At 32.8% G+C, this 23,476-nt stretch overlaps 2 protein-coding genes across 2 annotated transcripts; both read left to right on the forward strand.

Moving 5' to 3' along the window:
- Positions 1 to 6,708: 6,708 nt before the first annotated feature.
- LOC132751690 (uncharacterized) lies at positions 6,709 to 23,144 on the forward strand (the record flags this gene model as incomplete). The annotated part of the gene is given in 4 exon segments (XM_060741908.1): positions 6,709 to 7,180; positions 19,041 to 19,079; positions 19,845 to 19,992; positions 23,066 to 23,144. Coding segments are annotated over 4 exon segments (341 nt in total), but the record flags the coding sequence as incomplete, so codon positions are not given.
- Positions 7,744 to 10,968, forward strand: LOC132751688 (uncharacterized). Its single transcript, XM_060741907.1, has 2 exons — positions 7,744 to 8,824; positions 10,489 to 10,968. The coding sequence occupies exon 1, from the start codon at positions 7,770 to 7,772 to the stop codon at positions 8,811 to 8,813; it is 1,044 nt and encodes a 347-aa protein (XP_060597890.1). The 5' UTR covers positions 7,744 to 7,769; the 3' UTR covers positions 8,814 to 8,824; positions 10,489 to 10,968.
- Positions 23,145 to 23,476: the final 332 nt, after the last annotated feature.

Consider the following 23,476-nt stretch of genomic DNA (forward strand, 5'->3'; position numbering starts at 1 on the left):
CGGATGAAAAACTAGGTTACAGGAGCTAAAAATAGAAAACTTGTTAACACTCTAGTGGCTACTGTTTTGATCCAAATATCCTGGAAATTGGTCTGAAAAATTGTTTTGATGATTTCTAGGTCAGGTTTGAATATGGGTCTCCTGGGGTCAAAAACTAGGTCACACCGCCCAAATATGGAAAAACCTTGTTAACACCCTAGTGGTCACATTTTTGACTCACCTGTCATGTAACTTGGTCAGGATGCTTGTCTAGGTAATTGCTCTGATAAGTACGAACATGGGTCATCTTTGATAAATTACTAGGTCACAGGAGCTAAAAATAGAAAAAATCTTGTTAACACTCTAGTGGCTACTGCTTTGATCCAAATATCCTGGATATTGGTCTGAAATTTTGTTTGATGATTTCTAGGTCAAGTTCAAATATGGGTCACCTGGGGTCAAACACTAGGTCACATCGCCCAAATATGGAAAAACCTTGTTAACACCCTAGTGGTCAAATGTTTGACACAATTATCATGAAACTTTGTCAGGATGCTTGTCTAGGTAATTGCTCGGATGAGTACGAACATGGGTCACATAGGATAAATAACTAGGTCACAGGAGCTAAAAATAGAAAAATCTTGTTAACCCTCTAGTGGCTACTGCTTTGATCCAAATATCCTGGATATTGGTCTGAAAGTTTGTTTGATGATTTCTAGGTCAAGTTCAAATATGGGTCACCTGGGGTCAAAAACTAGGTCACACTGCTCAAATATGGATAATCCTTGTTAACACTCTAGTGGTCACATTTTTGACTCACCTGTCATAAAACTTGGTCAGAATGCTTGTCTAGGTAATTGTTCGGATGAGTTGATGGGTCAGGTGAGCGATCTAGGGCCATCTTGGCCTTCTTGTTATGTTCTTGGTGTATTGTCTTCATACTTGGCCACTAACTTTAATTTGTCATTTTTTACAGGCTGGACAATAAACATGTTGTTTTTGGAAAAGTGATTGAAGGAATGGACGTTGTTAGGAAAATAGAGGTAAGAAGACCATGCAATCAATTCATAATACTGCTACAGCTTAATAACAAGTTGTTTGTCGAAATATGATTGTATTAATGGAAACAAACACCTTAGTAGTGTAATAGTAAGATGTGTGATAAATAAATTCATTATGTATTAATGATAGTAATGTGTTTACATGTAGAATTGTGTAGAAACCGGATTAGTATTCACTATGATGTCTGGAAGTACACACAGAATATTGGCTTCAAAAGAGAAAAATCCTTGGTTAACAAATTTTTTATTTTGTATAATTGACATGACTGGTGTTTCCACTTTAAATAAAGAAAATAAGCTTTAAACAAGGTCATTTTTTATGCAGTCATTACATTCTATGTATCATTATAACCATGCATAATATTTAATCTTCAAGAAAGTGATGTAATAGTGTCTAAACAGTTCTCTCTCTCCCTCTCTTTTCCTAGTGTTACAGTATTTAATTTTGTTAATTTATGCATGATTTCCAACAGCTATGTTATTTTATTTTGATGTATTTGTTTTTACAGAAATGTGGTACCAAGTCCGGGAAACCAACAGATAAAATTACCATTGTTAACTGTGGAGAGCTGGTTTGAAACATTGAAGAATTAGTTCCGAGATCTTTTACTGATGTGGGCTTTATGCTGGACATACAAGCTCTAATTGAACAGGTGCTGCAGCTTTTGTACCAATTAAAATGATTATTGGATGGATTCTGGCAGAATGGATTTTATTATGTGTTAAAGCTCAAAGCTGGCTCTATTTTGATGGAGATATTGAGGAACTAGGAAAGTCTCTTTAAAGAGTACACATGAAGCTAGGAAATAAGCAGAGAACTATAGACAGCACTTACTTTTTGTTACAATGACAAGTAAAACCTGATTTTAATGTGAGGCGAGACTTGTCAAGGAATGAATTATATAAGTTTCAGGATTTTTTTGGCTTATTTTATAGCCGTTATTGGGTCATATTCCCAATTGAAAATAGTATATTATTTTCCCAATCCACAGTGACAAAAAGATATTAAATAAAAATTCTAAAATCCTTGCAAATAAGGGCTTCTTCACTGTAATAGTGCTTCAATGTTTGAAGATGCCATCATAGTCAGTAATTGTTTGCATCCATGTCATCACTGCAAAATTTCGGTCATGCATTTTTTACCAGCTGAAATTCCCAATTCCATGGGTATGGGTCATGTTCCCAAAATCCTGGAAAAAATCCCTGACTTTGTCGGTCATACCAAAGTAAAATTGTTATTTTTTTTTACTGTAAAGTCAGTATGAAAGTTGAAAGATATATATTTAAGATATGTAATATTTTTTTCTGATGTTTGATGTACGTAGGAGTCATTGTTCTAGCTATATGGTGACGTTTTAACTCCCTATTTTAGAGAGGTTCAGGTGTCCAATCTGAATCAAACACCTAAAGTGCCCTGCTTCTGAACATTTGAAGGATCCATTTGAATTTAATGGAACTTATTAAGATGATACAAAAGTTGAGCTGCCAATGGTATAGAGCCTGGCCAGACTGGATTTGATCTGTGCAGGCTGATCTAGCAGTATACTGGCTAATCACTGTCTGTTCTAGTTACCTAGGTAAAGGGGTTAAAGTATTTTCATACTTGATTGGATTTTGAGCCAAACAAGCTGAAGTTCTCTTTGGAATTATAATTGCGGTTTGTTGTTATCTATAATCTATAACAATATGACATGACATATTCAGTTCCATATAGTATTTTTCTCAAGGAATGTATTCTATATAGCTTGTTTTATCTGATTGTTTGTATGCCTGTTATATTTGCAATTATACAAGTTGCAAAGATCAAACTTATTCATGTAAATTACTTATATGAAATAAAGTGATACAGATCATCCATTTTGTCTTGTACTGATTGTTTTCCTGTAATGTCTTTCTGTTTTATTTTCCTTAAATAATAAATATCTTTATGTCTTTTGTTTTCCTTTAATATCTTTATATCTTTTAAACCATGTCAGCTATTTTCCTGAAACTTAAGACATATATATTATATAAAGGGTCACAAAAGTGCCTAAAGTAACAAAATGATAAGTTTTACAACTTGATAAAATTATGATTAAAAAAAAAAAACACGATCTCTGACACCCCCCCCCCCCCCCCCCCAAAAAAAAAAAAAAAGATTTTTTTTTTGCCTTTTAGCTCACGTGAGCTAGCTCGGGGTGAGCTTTTAGGATTGTTGATTGACCTTCGTCCATCCACATTTGTTCGTCACATTTTTGCCTCGTTCATCATCAATCTTTGTCAGGATACTTGTCTAGGTAATTGCTCGGATGAGTTCAAACATGGGTCATCGCAGATGAAAAACTATGTCACAGGAGCTAAAAATAATAAAAACTTGTTAACACTCTAGTGGCTACTTTTGTTATCCAAATATCCTTGAAATTGGTCTGAAAGTTTGATTTCTTGGTTCCAATATGGGTCACCTGGGGTCAAAAACTAGGTCACATCGCCCAAACATAGAAAAAAACTTGTTTACACTCTAGTGACACATTTTTGACTCAATTGTCTTCAAAGTTGGTCAGAATGCTTTTCTAGGTAATTGCTCAAATGAGTTTGAACATGGGTCATCTAGGTCACAGGAGCTAAAAATAGATCAGTTTTGTTGACACTCTAATGGCTACTGTTTTGATCCAAATATCCTGGAAATTGGTCTGAAAGTTTGTTTTGATGATTACTAGGTCAAATTCGAATATGGGTCACCTGGGGTCAAAAACTAGGTCACACCGCCCAAATATGGAAAAACCTTGTTAACACTCTGGTGGTCACACTTGTGTCTCAATTGTCATCAAAGTTGGTCAGGATGCTTTTCTAGGTAATTGCTGGGATGGGTTCGAACATGGGTCATCTCGGGTGAAAAACTAGGTCACAGGAGCTAAAAATAGAAAACTCTTGTTAACACTAGTGGCTACTGTTTTGATCCAAATATCCTGGAAATTGATCTGAACGTTTCTTTTGATGATTTCTATGTCAAGTTTGAATATGGGTCACATGGGGTCAAAAACTAGGTCACACTACTCAAATATGGAAAATCCTTGTTAACACTAGTGGTCACATTTTTAGCTCGACTTTTCTATGAAAAGGGGAGCTATCCTACTCGCCCCGGCGTCGGCGTCGGCGTTGGCGTCACACCTTGGTTAAGTTTTTCGTACCACCCCACTTTATTTCAGAAGTATTACAAGTATGGCTTTGAAACTTACCATACTTGTTCACCATCATAACCTCCATCTACAGACAAGAGTACATAACTCTGTCAAGGTTTTTGACAGAATTATGGCCCTTTTTTGACTTAGAAAGTGTATTGAGCTTGGTTAAGTTTTTTGTACCACCTCACTTTATTTCAAAACCATTGGAGGTATTGCTTTGAAACTGACCATACTTGTTTACCATCACGACCTTCATCAACAGACAAGAGGACATAACTCTGTCAAGGTTTTTGACAGAATTATGCCCCTTTTTGACTTAGAAAATACATTGAATATGGGTAAAATCCACTTATTGCCTTAACCCTTTGAGATATTGCTTTGAAACTTTTAATGCTTTTTCACATCATTACCCCCATCTGTACGCAAGAAAAGGTAACTCTGTCAAGGATTTGTTTTAAAAATTAAGGCCTTTTATCGACTTAGAATCTTGGTTAAGTTTTTAGTACCAGTCCACTTTTTGACTGAACTGTTTGAGATATTAATTTGAAAGTTGGAATACTTGTTTACCATCATGGTCCCAAAACATGGGCAGGAGAAGGTAATTCTGTTAAGGATTTTATTTGAATTATGGCCCTTTTTGACTTAGAAACTCAGTTAAGATTTTCATTCTTGTCCACTTGTTGACTTAACCATTTGAGATATTACTTTGGAAGTTGGAGTTCTTATGTGCCATCATGAGACCTATCTGTAAGCAAGAGAAGATAACTCTGTGAAAATGTTTCTTGATTTGTACTTAGAAATTCCTAGTTAAAGTCTTGTGTGCCCTTAACTGTCAAAGTTTTGTTTTATAGGCAAGCACTAAAAAAGTCGAGCGCGCTGTCCTTCTGACAGCTCTTGTTGACTCACCTGTCATGCAACTTGGTCAGGATGCTTGTCTAGGTAATTGCTCGGTTCAGTTTGATGGGTCAGGTGAGCGATCTAGGGCCATCTTGGCCCTCTTGTTTAATGAGTTGTTTAAACCTTTTATTTGTTTGCTTTTAGTAAAAATTAAAAAAAAAAGATTTGTAGCGTGGCTACCGCTTGGCGGAGGCTTTTGTGTTGCAATATATGCGCCTTCAGATTTGAGATGAAATTTTTAGACATAGCTGATTATCAATAGAAATTACCAGAGACTTGCAGAATAAACATAACTTTGTGCAAATATTCCCAGATTAGAATACAACGAATTCATTCCTAAGTTTTCAAGTTTTATTTACATATTCTCTGTGTGCATACAGAAACGGCACGTTATTTACAGTTATTGCATGTAGCAACACAAAGTTATAATATATAGTTCATACAATCATAAAACCGCCTCCGTGGTCGAGGGGTAAGAGTCGATGACTTCTTATCCAGTTACCTCTCTGGCGTGGGTTCGATCCCGGGGAGATGCTTTGGTAGTTTCGCACGGAGGAAGGTAGTCTAGTACTGGTGTATCTCTCCAGGAACGATGGTTAGGAAACTATCCGCCTATATGACTGAAATACTGTTTGGAAAAGGCGTAAAATGAAACAAACAAACACACAATCATAATAAGCAATATATAAATGATAATAACGGAAAACACATGCGAAATTATTTTACACTCTCACCTATCTAATTTTGATAGTGGATTCAAAACTTATTTGATAACAAAAGAACGCATGTCAATGTTTGTGGTTATATCTAATGTAATTGCTGTTTATATGTTGATATAGTAGATTGGGAAGTTTTATTATACATTGAGACATTTTGATTTTAAATATTTAACAAGAGCGATCAGTGATCACATGTGTCGCCTCATGATGGCCAATTTCATGTTGGGACAAGTTTTGTGACAGACGGACAGTGCACAACTAGACTTGGTACTGATCATTCCTGTAAAAGTCGGATAAAATTGCACCAGTAGTTTATGAGGAGTAGTCCGGACAAGCTTTTGTGTATCTGGCAACACACAGAAAAAAAACACCTTTTTATCAAAGGGCCATAACTCGGCCAAAAATCATTCAACCTGAAAACCCGTGCAACATGCGCAAGGACTTGAGTTACAGATCAATCCTGTAAAGTTTCATTGAAATTGCATTAATGGTATAAGAGAAGTAGTCTGGACAAACTTTAAAAATAAAAATTATTAAAGGGCCATAACTCTGACAAAAATCATTGAACCGGAAAATGCTGACAATATGCACAACTAGACTTGGTACTGATCATTCCTGTAAAGTTTGGATGACATTGCACCAGTAGGTTATGAGGAGTAGTCCGAAAAAGTTTTGTGTCAGACGGACAGACAGACGGACATACAGACGACGGAGAAGTGATCCCTATATGCCGCCACTACTCCGTAGACACAAAAATAGAGTTATAACCATAGCTGAAAATATGAACACAAACAGTTTTTTTTTAATTATGTGTACTTGAATTTCGAAATGATTTGACACACTAGCATCAATAATATTAGATCTATATTGAAAATATAAAAGACATCGGCATATTGCTATATTAGATCGTGATGAACAACGAGTACACAAAACATACATCGCATAAAAGAAGATCGTAAACAAGAGAGGACTCGTTAAAGTTTAATAATATTCTATGCCATTTATATTCATACGTATAATTTAAACATTTTATAAACTAATCACTACGTTTAATGCATGGATTGTATTACATTACAAACGTCAGAAATATTTCAATGAAAAACGCATTGAAGAAACTGGACTTTAACTGGAACTGGTTCTGTACTTGACTGTATATAAGACTGGGTTTCGTGTACAATATTTTCATAGTTTCGTTTTCGATTTTGTAGTTTGTAGCGTATAAGTAATTTTTGTTTTGACTGTGTGATATGTCAGGAAACTCTTTTTGAGAGAATATAAAGTTTTGGATATGACAGGTTGTACAAAAGAAGATTGTCCTTATGCTCCGATCAGCGAGGACAGGATTGAATGCTCAAACGTGGTGGTAAGTAAAATAATCCAAATTTATTCGGTGTTCAAAATATTGCAGAATTTCAATTAAATTTTATTTCGTTCAAACAAATAAATTTTCGTCTAAAATGAGATAACTTCCGCCGCGCATGCGCCTCAGTGTGCTTCCGTCCGCCTCGGCGATAACACGTTTTTGTAGTTGTGCGTAGCGCAATTAAATGCTATAGTTAAGAATTTCAATGCGCGTAGCGTATTGTTAACTTTGTAATAAGTTTAAAGAAGGTTTTTTCTATTACGCGTGGCGTAATTTTACGAGTGACAATTGATATAAAGTTGTTTTTATAACCAAATTGTGCACCGCCCGTAGGGTGGTGGGGTATTGCTATTCAGTGTATAACAGTTTAAATTAGATTGTGATATAAAAAAAATGGCGACTTTGTCGCAAGACATGCAAAAAGAGTCAGAGAAAGACAAAAGAACAAAAAATGATGAAAAGGGAAAGTCGAGCCAAAATGGGAAAACTCGAATAAAATCGTCTAAAAAACAGAGTAATGAACCCGAGTGCGAGAGTTCAAATGAAAAATCACAGAAAAATGATTGAAATAAATAATAATCAGGAGTGTATGATGGATTTACTAAGATCAATTAGAAATGATCAAAATTCTTTAGTCAATCGTTTAGATTTGTTGGATGGTCGTATTCATAATCTAGAAGATTCTAGTAATGATCAGTATTGTGATTACTACAATGAGAATTATGAAGGTGATGAAATGCAAGATAGTTCTGAACAATACACTCAATATAGTAACCTGGACATGAGCTATCATAGTCCATTGGACAGCTGTTACACAGAAAAAACTGTAAATAAATCTAGTGAGACTAGTGATAAAGCATCGGAGTCTGTTTCGACAAATAACTCGGCCACTGCCAGTAGATTTGATAAACTTGCTTCTAAGTTTGTTTCGGAGGAGGTTGTGAGTGACGATGTAGATAACGCTCTGGCTGGAAATGTGAATAATTTGTTCAGGAATGGTTTGGGTGATATTGTCTATGAGAATATGACTAAAGATGATGTTTGTGCTCGGCCAAAAAATTGTGAAGGATTAGTTGTTGTCAAATTAAATAAGCTGATTTGGGACGTGGTCCCTCCAAGATCTCGGAATAATGACAAGAAATTACAAAATATTGAGAAGTCTATTGTCAAGGCCGGAGTAAATTTGACAAAATCGATGAATGAGCTGGCACATTTGGAATCTGAAAAAGATCAGAGTTTTGGTACCATACTTGACACATGTAATGATGCTTTAGCGTTGCTTGGTCAAGCTAATGTTCAGTTATACCATGCAAGAAGAGATTTTTTGCGTCCTGAACTGAAAGCAGATTATGCGAACTTATGTAACCATTCTTATCCATTTACGTCGGAAATATTTGGTGACGATGTATCTAAAGCTGCAAAAGATATTGAGGATTGTAACAAGATGGGAAATCGCATGCAGTATGGTCCTTCTTTTCGTGCTAGAGGACGTGTCATGTTTAGACGTCGATTTGGATTTAGGGGGCCCCGCAGGGGTCCTTATCCTCGCATTGGGCAGATTCAAGAGTCTTTTGAAAAAGGAGCTCCAAAAAACTGGAACAGAGGCCGCCAGCGCGGTTATCCAAGAACTTAGATATATCACATGTAAGAGATTTGTTTGTTGCTGGTAGATTGACAAATTTTGTTTCTGCTTGGAAAAATATTACGAGTGATCCTGAAATTTTAGATATTGTTAAGCATTGTCATATAAAATTTCTAGGTGGTATTATTCCTTGCCAAGACAGGCTTGTGCATCAGATTAAATTTAATAGGGAACAAGAAAAGATTGTTGAGTTTGAGATTGAAAAATTGTTAGAAATGCAGGTAATTAAACAGGTTACATATGTTGAGGGTCAGTTTTTTGTCGCCCCATATTTTTAAGGGAAAAGAAAAGTGGAGAATATCGACTAATATTAAACCTTAAGAAATTTAATGAATACCTGCCATATCATCATTTCAAAATGGATACATTTGAATCCACCTTAAAACTAGTGACAAAAAATATGTATATGTGTTCAGTTGATTTAAGACATGCTTATTACTCTATTAAAATTGCTGATGAGCATCAGATCTATTTGAGATTCAGTTGGAAAAAACAAAATTTTTCAGTTTGTTGCCATGCCCAATGGTCTTGCTCATGGACCATTAATATTTACAAAATTACTTAAACCTGTGTATTCTACGCTTAGAAATAAAGGTCATATCAGTAGTGGGTTTATTGATGACAGTTTTCTTGGTGGCCACACTGTTCAAGAATGTCAATCTAATGTAAATGAAACTGTCAAATTAATGACTGACTTGGGTTTTCTCATAAATAAAGAAAAATCTGTTATGGTTCCTACCAAAAAGATGACACATTTGGGTTTTGTCATAGATTCTGAACTAATGAAAGTTTATTTACCTGATAACAAAAAAGACTTCATAATTCAAAAGTGCACAGATTTGTTAAATCAAACCGTTGCAACTATTCGACAGGTCGCTCAGGTTTTAGGTCTGTTGGTTGCAGCTTTTTCTGCTGTTGATTTTGGCAAATTGCATTATAGAAATCTGGAAATGGCTAAGTCTGCTGCTTTAAAACACAATTGTGGAAATTTTGATAAAAATATGCAAATTTCTGCTTGCATGAAAGAGGAACTTTTATGGTGGGTTAACAATGTTGGCTTAGCATATAGAGTTATTGACAGGGGAAATCCTGAAATTGTAATTATAACTGACAGTTCTCATTTAGGCTGGGCATTTGTTTGTGAAGGTAAAAAAGGTCATGGCCGTTGGACTAGAGAGGAAAAACAGTTTCATATAAATTATTTTAGAAATGAAAGCAATTTTCTTTGCTATAAAGTCTTTGTGTAGTAAATTAGCAGATAAACATGTTAAGATTTTGACTGATTCCACTACAGCAGTGTGCTATGTAACTAATATGGGGGGTTGCAAATCTGTTACTTGCAACGACATGAGCAAAAGTATATGGAAAGTTTTGTGTTGATAATAACATATGGCTTACTTGTAGTCACATTGCAGGCAAAAGAAATGTCGCAGATGCACCTTCAAGAAAAATTCAATGATAATATTGAGTGGGAATTGCGACAGGATATTTTTGAAAAAATTTGTAATTTATGGGGTAAACCAGATATTGACCTTTTTGCGTCTAGATTAAATCATAAAGTGACTCATTATTGTGCATTTGAACCAGACCCTTGGGCAGCATACATTGATGCTTTTAGTATAAACTGGAGTTTTTATAGATGTGTGTATATATTTTCTCCTTTCAGTTTATTAAACCGTTGCATTCGCAAAATCCTGACAGACCAGGCACAAGCTATAATTATTGTACCACTATGGAAGACACAAGTCTGGTTTCCAGCACTGCTGAGAATTTTGGTGGACAATCCACGATTGCTTCCAAGAAGCGAGACACTCCTTCAATTGAAACAGCTCAACAAAGTGCACCCTATGGGGAAAAGGTTAAAACTTTTGGCATGTCGAGTCTCGGGAAATCATTTAGAAACCAAGGTTTTTCAAAAAAGGCTACCGCAATATTTCTTGCATCGTGGAGAGTGTCGACCAAGCAGCAGTACAAAGTATATATCAACAGGTGGCTTCAGTTCTGTAATAAATGGAAAATTAGTGAGATTCAACCGTCTATAAATAGTGTTATTGAATTTTTAACAGAATTATTTGAAAAAGGTTTGAGTTATAGTTCTATAAACTCTGCTCGTTCAGCATTATCATCTCTAGGAGTAAAATGGGAAAATATTTTCTATTGGGAACCATCCTGTAGTGGTGCGTTTTTTACGTGGAATTTTTAATTTGAGACCTATGAAACCAAAGTATTCCGAAATATGGGATGTAAATAAAGTCTTGATATATTTAAGGACTTTGAGTCCAGTTAGTCAGTTAACTTTAAAGGATTTAACATTGAAATTAGTAATGCTGATGGGTCTTACGAATGCAACTAGAGTACAAACACTTCATTTATTAACTGTGAAAGGTATTCAGAAGTTAAAGACAGAATTTATTGTTTATGTTGATGGGCTTCTCAAGCAAAGTAGGCCAGGATATAATGTTGTCTGTTGTAAATTTTCCGCATATCCGCCAGATAGGCGTTTGTGTACATATTTTGTGTTAAAAGAATATTTAAAACGTACCAGACAGTTTCGAGGGAAAACTGAAACCAAGTTTGTTCATAAGTTATTCAAAACCACATAATGCTGTGAGTAAGGACACAATTTCTCGTTGGATAAAGACAGTTTTGGTTAGGTCAGGAATAAACATACAGATATATGGTCCACACACTATCAGAGCAGCTTCATCTTCAAAAGCATACAGATCAGGGGTTCCAGTTCAAAACATTCTACAAACAGCTGGTTTGGACTAATGCTTCAACATTCAGAAAATTTTATAACAAATCGGTGGAAACTGGTGACAATTTCAGTAATGCAGTTTTAAAACTGTAGAAGGTAACTTGTTAAATTAATAGGTACATGTGTATCTTTTGTGTTAAACTTGTTTATTTCTATTTTTCTACGTTGAAATCTCATTTTAGACGAAAATTTATTTGTTTGAACGAAATAAAATTTTAAAATTAGACGAGACTTACCTGGTAAGTTGAAGTATAATTGGAATTTTATGAGTTCCAATAATAAATTGAGTACTAAAATGCCACCCTACCCACCCTACACTTCACAGATCTAGTTCAAACTTTACAAGTCTAATTATATAAAAAAAAAAAAAAAAAAAAAAAAAAATCGAATGATATACCAGTATTGAGTAACAAGGGTTTTTAAATGTAAAATATACTAAGAATGCTGTTTAGTAGAAAAATAGAAATTTGTTGAAGGCTGAGGCGCATGCGCGGCGGAAGTTATCTCATTTTAGTACTCAATTTATTATTGGAACTCATTAAATTCCAATTATACTTCAACTTACCAGGTAAGTCTCGTCTAATTTTAAAATTATTCGGGGTATGTATCGAATATATTTAATAGAATATTGATTTTTTATGTTGAAGTACTGATATATTTTGATCTTCTGAATGGTTGTATTTTGCTGAACTGTTTAATTTTAAGTATACCATATTTATCGCCGCCCGTTGTCCTGTTCTTGAGCAGAGGAAAGTTACCATGACATTGATCTACATTAATATGACCTCTATTTTAAAAAAAATATTCTTTACCCCTTTTCTTAAAATAGAGATGTGTCATTTTACTGCGTTTTCTAAGTTTTTCTGGGTTCCCGACTGGATTAGTTTTACGTTTGCAAACTCCCGCAGCGGTTATAGCGGGGCGGGAAATTGAGAAAATAGTGCAAATAGTGATACAAGCATAAAACTTTCAGGAAATCATCTTTTGACCATGTAGATTTCAAAAGTACAATGGGTCTAAAAATATCTCTGCTCATTCAAGATGGCCGCCATTTTCAAAATTTTCATAACGTACAAAATAGCTCATTCATTCCAATTGTTTGTACAGACCTATAACATACACAAAAGCATGCATATAGTTTCTCCTATTCAAAAATTTAAATATTACAAAATTTCGCCTTCATACCTTTTTCAAATCCAAGATGGCGTCCAATATGACCGCCAATTTTGTGCAAAACTGTTATATCAGTTTTATAGTTACTGTATAATTTGTTGCACAAATTATCTTTTTATGACAAAAAAGTGTTCAAACATATAAGAGATAATCAAATTATATGTTAATTTTAACAAAAGTAAACATTTCAAAAGTTTTGTCTAAAAAATATATTTAAAAAAATCTAATTTTTGCATATTCCTCAAATTTGATTTTCTTAACTAATGTACAACATTAAAAAGTTACTTCATTTCTTAAACTGTATTTGACATTCCATTAATACATGTACCATGTTTTTATTGTAAAAATGTAAAAAACATAAAATCTGTAGGTTTTATATTTTGTGAAAGTGGTGTGGTAATTGTATCCGATAATTGTAATTGAAAAAACACAAAATTATACATAGGTAAGTCCATTCTATTTCTTTGCATTTCATTACTTTTCTATGAATTCTTATACAAATGTCCCATCTCAAAAAGTACTCTTTATTGGATGAAGGTATTTTTGTCTATCTCCGGGCAAGAAATGCACATACAATCATGTGTATACATTCAGTTGCATGATAATTCTTGTTTCAGTATATTTGATATTATATATTAATTGTTAATTGTAAAGATATATAAGAAGACAATAAATCAAGTAAACGTGCTTTAAGTGACAAACATGAACATGAATATAAGGTAAAAAGGTAGTCGATAAACGCATATTTTGACTCCTTTGCAATTTCATAATTTATGATATAAACATGGCTTAAAAGCCAGCAAAATAAGATAATGTTGTTTGTTTTCATTCAATGTCTGAACTTACATAGTAAAAAAAAGGCTACTGCCACATCACCGCAGCTATGTGATGAGAAACAGATATGTCAATGATATTGCATGGCTTGCATGCAGTTTTTTGAAAAGTTAAGATATAAACTAAGTGTATTTCTTAAAGTAATCATATCACATTATTTCTTTAATAAGTGGGTAATGATGACCCTGGTTCACTCACCTAAGATCATTGTTGGAAAAAGGTCTCAATTCTTTAATAAAGGTAGGTAACACGATCATATTGAGCGTGTCAATTACGTCATAACACACATGATTTGTGTAATATTTGTATCAGGTTGCTTTTAAAGAAACATGCCCAATATCTAGTTTCTAAAAAATGTTTCACACGAGAGGACTTAAAAAACTATATTCATATATGAGTGACCCCTGGTGCTCGGTAAATTTTGACTATCTTGTCCATGATTTATCAAATATTTGTAGAGTATAAAAAATATTACATGAATAATGTCTATGCGTCGGGTACTGTAGGTTTTATTACAGTAGTCTTTGTAAATTAAGTGTTACCCATTGTAAATGCAGTAGTATCACACAAATTTATGCATGTTATATCATGCTACATCCCAAATATCTTTGGCCGTTTTTTTTTATATTTTGGTTTACTGATTTTTTCCAAAAATAGGTAGGGTCGGAGGAGGGAAAAAAAAAAAAGGAAAAGAGAAAAGTTTTCATAAGTAACTTCATGTCTGGAAGGTGACATACTTTGTAAGAATCCCTTCTCTTATGATTAGTCCATCCCGATTCTGATAAATGTGATGCGTACATAGTACTTACTAGAGAAATTAAATGACCGACTGTCTAAATTCCACAGTGCTTATAAATACACAAAACATCGTTCACATACAGGTGTGAAAACAAAATAGCAATCACAAAAATTGATAAAATATTCATGTTGCTATTATTTAATCTACACACGAGATGACCTCGCAGACCCTTCAAAAGAGTCGGTGTAAATCTTTGATGTTCACACACATGTAGTCCCAGTTATTTAATCGGAAATCATCAAAAGGTGCCGAAACTCAACTGACTCGCACTCATTTATTTATATAAAAGAAGTTTTTAAAAACCTGTCAAGAAAAGATTACACTTGTTAAAATTATTGCCAAAGTTGAAAAAATATTTCTATCGGAATATTAGCTTGTCAATTACCGACAATGTAAATTATTAACGTAAGTGCATTTTTTTATTTTGTTTGAAAGGAAACCCATATCTAATCTCTTTTTTAAAGACTAATGTTTTTGTTAAATCTGTAAATAGTGATATTGTCACTTGTAATTATTTCTTTTTAGATTTAATTTAATTTCTGATTCTCATTGAATAAGATTTCTCACGCTGTAATAACATGCGTATTTTGGCTTTTTTTTTTTTTTTTTTTTTTTTTTTTTTTTGTTAGTTTGTTTTTTCTTTGACATTTCTACACAATTGGACCTTCAAAACATATGATTTTGTATATACATACATGAAATATATTTAAAATATATAGATTTAGCCTAATTAAATTTGGCGAGAATGGTTTAACCCATTTTGCAGACATTTTTCTTCATGCAAAATACATCGCCGTCAAAAATAATAATCTCGACATTTCTTTGACAAGTCTAATAAGTAATAAGTTGGACTTCTATAAATCTCCCATTGAACATTTAGATCTAAATTTAATTAGCGCATATTTCGAGTACTTTTTTTTAGGGGCAGATTTTTTTTTCATTTTCCCAAAAAGAGGATGCGGCGGGTCAGTAAACCGAAATATAAAAAAATAATGGCCTTAGTTCAAATCTTTATAGTTTAACGCTAGAATTTGTGTTTGTAATGTGTTTTCCTATACAAGTCTGTTAACCTGGGTGGCTCTATGAGCATGACTCATGTAATAAGTTAATAAAGACACAAGGTGATGCTACATGCTTAATACCTGTGCTCTGTTTGCTTTTTGAGAACATGTTTTATTTTGCATGTACATGATCCAAAAACGTTTTATGTAACTTTAAAAGAGGTTTCCTCTACTTGGTAAGGTTATATGTTGATCATCTAAGCTCTAGGCATTGTAGTTTTGTTTTTTGTTGTTTTTTTAACTTGAATGTGATTCCCTACAAAGGGCTTTAAAAACTGTGCCCCTCGTGGCTTATAATACTCCTGCATTCCAAATGAGTTTCCCTAGGATGTCACTTAGTTTACATTGACTTATGTTTTAAAATTCTTCTCCGAAACAACAGTGCACAGAGCAGAAAAAAATATCGTTTATCATCACATTGTTATGCAATATAAATTCATGAACTGTTGGCATAGGGTCAAAATTTCTTAGTTTACATTGCTTCTTATTGGAATAAAGTTATATTAGTCTTATTGTGTGAAAAAGTTCTGAGACGTGTTTCTTTTCAATAGTTTATAAACTATGACTGTATTTGGTGAAAAAAATGATACTCCATATATGATCTAAGCGTACTTCAGTATTAAAGACTTATAGTCCTTTTCCATCAGTGGAACTAAGGCGATCTAGTGTCATTAATTCCCGATTTCAAAACATAAGCTATGTAGGTCAAGCGATATTATGGATACCTATTTCACCACACATAGATAATATGATGTATCAGTCGCCTTAGTTTTTGTATCTTTTGAAAATATTATGTCTACATAAGGTATTAGAAATGGATAGTACTAATTAATTATACTTGGTTACAATGATGTGCAAGTAAATGTAACTTTGACTCATTCTGTTTCAAGCTTTTACAAAGACTAAATTGTCAAGGAAATAATTGTATTCATAAATAGACAACATTTCACTCATGTACAGGCATGAATTTATCAAATATATATTTCCTTGATGTATATTCAGTCTTCTTTCCGTACAATTAACAAATTATATTAAAGCAGCACGCCTCCAGATTCATGCTAATTTTCATGAAAAATTTGAAAATGTATTTTAAAGTGTTATTTAGTGAAATAACCAAACGGAAGCAATTAACATATTATAAATGGCACTTACAACCTACGTTAACTACTAAAAAGAGGACAAAATATGCAAAAATAGCCCTTACTGCGTTAGTAACGGAGTAGAAATATATATATATAATTATAAATACTGAAAAAAAATCAGTCATTAATCGCCCAAAACATGTAAAATATCACTTGAATCTTGAATACTTTTACATTTCCTAAAATCTGAGTACATTTTTCTCAAGTTTGATTTTATTGAAATATTTATGCTCATCTGGAGGCATGCAGCTTTAAGAATATTGAAACAACTTATATCATGCAAACAAATTTTATACTAGTAATTGAAATATTCAAATGATTGGATCTGCATTTAATGATATTTTAGCACACCCTCTAGACCCGAAGGAAGACAAAAATACCTTAATACAATAATATATTTTTACAGTGAATATTTGCATTTGAATTCATAAAAAAAATATAAAAAAGGAAAAAAGATGAATATTACTTACCTTTGCAAATTTCATTATTTTGTATTACAATTGTAGGATAAATTATGTATTACAAATGTCGGATAAATTTACTCAACCCACTTTGACTAAGTATAAAATCTTCACATTTTATGGTTTTGTTACATTTATACAATAAAACGTAGTGTTGATTGAATATCAAATACACTATAAGAAACTAAGTAACCTTTTGAATTTTGTACATATATTATAATATAAAACCATGTTGGAGAAAAATGCAAAGAATGACATTTTTTTCTTCTTTTTTTCCATATTTTTAAATATTTCTTTTTGTACAAAAAACTTAACTTTTTTAATAACAATGTGGTTAACCTATTATTTCATTTTTATAATATGTTTAAACAATTTTATGTGGAAACAAGCATACTATGTGCAACATATTACTATAAAAGAAATATATCAGTTTTAAAATTAGCAGCCATATTGGACGCCATCTTGGATTCTGAAGAGGTATGAAAGCAAAATTTTGTAAAATTTAACCTTTGAAAAGGAGAAACTATATGCATGCCTTTGTGTAAGTTTCTGGTCTGTATAAAAATGTAATGGATGAGCTATTGTGTACGTTAATTTTATATGGCGGCCATTTTAAAAATGGCGGCCATTTTGAATAAGCAGAGATATTTTTGGGCCCACTTCTCTTTTGAAATCTACATGGTCTAATGATAATTTCCTGAAAAGTTCATGCAATTTGCACTATTTTGACAGCAGAGACCTTATTTCCCGCCCCACTAACTGTAGAATTCATTGTACATGTATATCTTTCATATTTAAAACATATAGTACTAATATAAACTGCTTAAAAGGCTCACACCTCATGACCCCCATTTTTCGCTTATAATGATTTTGTTATTAAATTCTAAGATATAGATTATATTATACAGTTTTCATTCTGCATATACAACATATGATTCTGTGTGTTGTAGTATACAATAGGACGTTAATACACTTAGCACTTATGAAAATGACCATAATTAAGGGTATTATTCGTTTTAGGGCCGATTATAACTTTCCGACCTGTCTATGACGTGTATTTATGACTATAATACACTCGATAGATCTAAAAGTAGCATTATTTTTTATTACTTTGTTATTTCTATCATTGAAATTCCTCCCTATCCTCTGCACTGTACTGTCATTTAATATAAAGAGTTCACTCCCTTCTGTCTCTGCAAGATTAAAGACGCAAGTTGTTTTTCTCGGTATAAAATTGACTATTTTGCCTGTATAAAATCATAACCATAGTCACGTGACAGTTGAATCATAAGCAACACAAGTGTATAATGCAAACTAATTTAATTATTAACAAGGGTTACTAGTAATTCACTTTTTATCGTGCACGCGCGAGCACGCATGTAGATCCTGAGTAAGAAGGGGCTATCTTGCCTGATGCAGTGTTTCTGCGTAAAAAAAACACAAAAAACACCCCCCCCCCCCAAAAAAAAAAAAATAAAATAAATAAATAAAAAAATAAAAAAAAAATAAAAAACAAAAAACGTGGCACCCTGAGTGAATATTTTCTTAGACCTCATTTAGTTTTATGCAAAAATAACCATTCAACAGAAATTATCAAATAAAACAGAAACATATTAATAAAACTGGCAATAATGTGTATCGTTTACATAGCCATTTAACAGCAATATAACAGTCACGTGTAAATAAACGGACAATAAGATGAAAGAAGTTACGTGTGGCAATTTTATTTCATTAAAATAAGTATCTCTTGACACGCAAATCTTCAATTAACAAAACTGTATGTATTCAATGATACATGTTATACAAAAAATTATAGGTCTAAACAGCGTGTTTCAAGGATATGTTACAAGTTTTTAACCCATTTTTACCCCAACAGTAAAGATAAGATTTTGCCATTTGAAATTTACAATGTCGGTGTCCAACAAAGTCAAACAGATGTTCACTACTATTTTTGCGATAGTAACGGATATATTATTTCCTCTTTTTGCAGAAAAGCCAGAAAAGTACATGGAATCATTGCAACATACCGGTATATATATTTGATTTAAAATGTTTTTAAGCTAATTACGACTTTCAAGGAATACAACCAGATACACTTTCATGCATATATGGTACATAAATTGGTTCTTCTATTATTTGAAAATTTTCAGATCATTCCCGTACCCCGTTTTTCAAGAATAAATATCTTTATTGTGTAAAATGCCATCTAAATGAAAATCGTTGTAACGCTTTACACTCAATGGAGATTTAATTAGCATAGAAACCGAGCATTGTTTGCAAAATGCCTACAAGACAATTAAATGTACCTCCCTTTTTATTGAGAGATGTAATGGTGATACCAGGACTGACAAAAACGTTTTTAAAAATGTATATATATGACAAATTTTCCCAGAGACTTGTAAAAAAATAAATGTTATGAAGAAAACAATGCAGTTGTTTTTGTTTCTTAAATAAATTTCAAACTTAAAAATGCCACTACTCCATCCAGTCACCTGATGCCCACTGAATCTTACGATTTTCTTTGCACTCTTTTCAGCCATCACTGGCCATCTCACAGTACGATACTCAATCGACGGCCATGTTTTTGAAATCTTAATGACATGAAATACGTTTTGGACAATTATGGCGATGGCATTACCAAAAGAGTATAATATCTATGATAATTTTTCGTATTTAAAAAGTAACCCGCAATCAGACTATAAATATGAATTTAATGTATGCTTCGAAGATTTTTCTCTACACATTGATCTTGTTTTCAATTTTTTACTTCTTTAAAAAACAGTTTCTATTTCAGAAATGGGTTGCAATTATTGTACTTTTTGTACTTGTTTTGGTATGTTTTGCGACACATATAAAATCCATAGAAAGTGTACAACTGGATAAATCCGTTGACAGTGGACATACCTCACTCGCATCACTTATGGAAGCTGAAAAAGGAATCGGTAATTTTTTCTCTTACTCTTTATTTCCCTTTCACGCATGAATGAGCTGAACGTACGTGTCAGTACCCAGTCGCCAGATTCCAAGTACAAATGTTAAGGCTATGTAACACCGCACTTTGGGGTCAAACGCACTTTGGGGTCCGACCCCAAAGTGCGTTAAACTTCGCACCGCACTTTGGGGTCAAACGCACTTTGGGGTTGAAATCGAGAAATTGACCCCAAAGTGCGTTAATATGCTACATATCAACGCACTTTGGGTTCAAGAGGTCTAAAAGTGTCATCTGAGTTCTGCTTTAATACTGAGTACTGACTTATTTTCTATCTGCGACATTGGAATATTTGAGGTGGAATTCAAGATGGCGGTCAATACTTTATGATGCTTAAGTGATAAAAGTTTCATTAATTTTACCACTTGAAATATCTAAAAATTGTGTTCATATAACAAAATAACGGTGGCATAAAAGTGACATTTGCATTTTTTTTGTTTTTAGTTTTGCATACATATTTTATTTTAGTTTGCATACATATTTTTTTAGTTTTGCATTCATATTTTATTTTTGTTTTTCGTACATATTTATGCCAATAAAAACAGCTTTCAAATCTCATAACAGCCCATAGTTGAGTATAAAACTAGCACAGTGGTTTGGTCCCATTTCGGCCCACTTTTGGAATCGGCCCAGTCGTTTTCGGCCGGGCAAGTCTGGTTTCGGCCGACCCTTTTCGGCCCATTTTTTATATTATATGCATTTTATATAATTATTGTTTTTTATTATTATAAACTTTTATATTAGTGTCTATTTGGAAAGGGCTGTTGATTGGTGATCAGTTATTATTCCATGAAGAGATGCTGCGAAAATATCCAGTTCTGTCGGTCATTTACATGATAACTTTTGGTGCCATATTGAGCCCCATTTTAAATATGTTAGGAATGAAATAAAATGCAGTTAATATTTTTTTTCCAAAGAACTATAAAAATACTCTATTGCAATGTTCTGGTGAAACATCAAGTTTTTCGATCGGACTATAAAATGTGATTTTTACAAAAACATTAAGCTTATCAACAAACTTAAAGTTACATTTAATAAATTTCATAAAAACAGAAATAGCGACATTCCATTAATAAATTGGGTTTTATATCGACTCCAGTTGTTATTTTGGTGTCCAGACAAACAAAAATGAGTTTTATAAGCATAAAAAATGGACAACCTCATTGTGGCGAAATCGGAAGTACAATATCTGTTTGCATGAGAAACTCCGCCTTCAGATCATCCGTACATCAATATTCTAATTTAACGGTAACGGTATCCCATTGTAACGGATGTTTTCATACAAATTTAATCTTTTTTTATGAGATGATTACTTTTAACCTCATGCCTAGTGCACCGTGAAGTTAAACGGTTAAAATGTGTTTGCACAAGAATATCTCATATTTGTTGTGTTCTAACACTGTGACGTAGCGCATACACAAGCTGATTATAATCATTTGCATGTTAAAATTCGTATACGAACTTTAGTGTTACCGTGGGGTTTTCCGTTTAAAATCCTTATTTATGAACAATATTTGTTGAGATTTACAACAAGGCTGTTAAAAAGGTTAATAACACTTTAGAATCCTTGGTTTTTAGGCCGATGGCAAAACTATTTTTACATATTTATTTAATGTAGCTTTACGGGTTTTTGTAAGCTCCGTAACAACCGTTCGCCAAAGGCTTTTTTATGGTAAATCTTATATACTTCTTTAGAAAGGACAAACATGAATTTTATAATGTTAAAATAATGGTATCTGAGAAATGTAAGATGCTTGTTACCTGAATAAGGTGGCGATAAATGTAAAATTATTATTCATAAAAGAAGTCAAAACACTGTAGTATTTGACTTCCCTATAAAATACTAATTCACTATAACTGTTCTCATCATTGCCAAAAAGCAACAAATGAAAAAGATGGTTCAGGTAATTGGCCAATGTGTATTTTTTGGATAATATAGAAGAACATCAAAATGAAAAAGCTTTTAAGAAAAACAAATAAAAGCATAATGGGCCTTTAAAACGTTATTTTTAACCCTCGGGGGGATCGATACCCCACAATCCCCTCTATACCCCCAGTGAGAATTTTACATTATTCTGAAGCTCCGCTCTTAATGTGCGACTACTTAAATAGTTGATATCTTTAGTACTGCCTGTACTGACTACTACTTAAAGCCGCATCTACACCTAGTCAAGTTTCTTATATGTCACATTTAGCTAAATAAATGGCTATTTCAACATATTATCAGGCACATTTTTTAATGAAATGTCTTACTAAGATTTCCCAGAATTTATACCTTTGTCTAAGCTTAGACTATCATATTTCTATAAAATGTGTAAATAAAAAACGGGAAAATAGTGCATTTAGCTAAAAACAATGGAATTAATGAAAGATGTAAATTCTTTTAAAATAAATGGAAAATTTGAAAAAAAGAAATTTAAACTTAATAATTGATACAAATTCTTTATTTGGTGATTTATTTGGTGAAAGTTCTTCACTTACTTATCAAGACCATTTAAATCCCTATTGATTCTACTATAATTCAGGGCACATGTTTGTGTCTATTTAATACCTTGATTTTTTGTTTACCACTGACTTTGACTACAATATATTATTTAAAACATAATGAACATTAATTTTCTATGACCCCAAAGTGCGGTCGTTTGCATGATGTTAAAAAATGCATATGTACCTGTTTAACGCACTTTGGGGTTAAAATTGGACCCCAAAGTGCGTAACGCTCTTTGGGTTCGGACCCCAAAGTACGTAACGCACTTTGGGGTCGGACCCCAAAGTGCGTTTGACCCCAAAGTGCGGTGTTACAAGGCTATGTAATTAACGTGCACGATGCGACGAACAGATACCCTGATACTCGACCACAAAAACAGTGTGCTTTCTAACAGTTCAAAATATGTGTCTAATGTTTTTTTTTATAAACATTGACACTTAGTATTGTAAATATTAATAAAAAAAGCTTATAATATTATTATAATATTCTACATACGATACGTATAATGTTGTTCATAGAACTTTTTTAAATGTTTTAGATTTTCGTATTAGTCCTAATACGAGTAACTGTTCAAGCAAATCGTCGTGTTTCAGATGTAAGACTGAGATAATACCGCATTTGGAACGTAAGTCTCAGCTTGGAGCATTTATTGATCAATTCTATCATGCATTTTAAATCAAAGTTAAAAACATACTACATGTATATTAGTAGTACATGTAACAGATTGATTATTACAGATCTCCTATTAGCATTAATTAATATACTACGAAAATACATACATGTAGTTGGAATACATTTATATGTGCTCAAGTCTAGAATATTGTTTTAATACTTTAATGATCTAATTGATGTTAGTTTGTTAGTTAATGTTAATTTTTAAAACGACAAACAATGTAAAATGAATATGTTTAATTAACCACACGGTGTTACAATGCATGAAAACGTTGTT

The sequence above is a fragment of the Ruditapes philippinarum genome, unplaced genomic scaffold (genome assembly GCF_026571515.1).
Source record: "Ruditapes philippinarum isolate M1 unplaced genomic scaffold, ASM2657151v2 ctg8578_1_1_1_1, whole genome shotgun sequence".
NCBI lineage: Eukaryota > Metazoa > Mollusca > Bivalvia > Venerida > Veneridae > Ruditapes > Ruditapes philippinarum.

Coding starts and splice junctions, on each gene's coding strand:
- LOC132751688 (XM_060741907.1), top strand. CDS start 7,770: ATGATGGATTTACTAAGATCAATTAGAAATGATCAAAATTCTTTAGTC.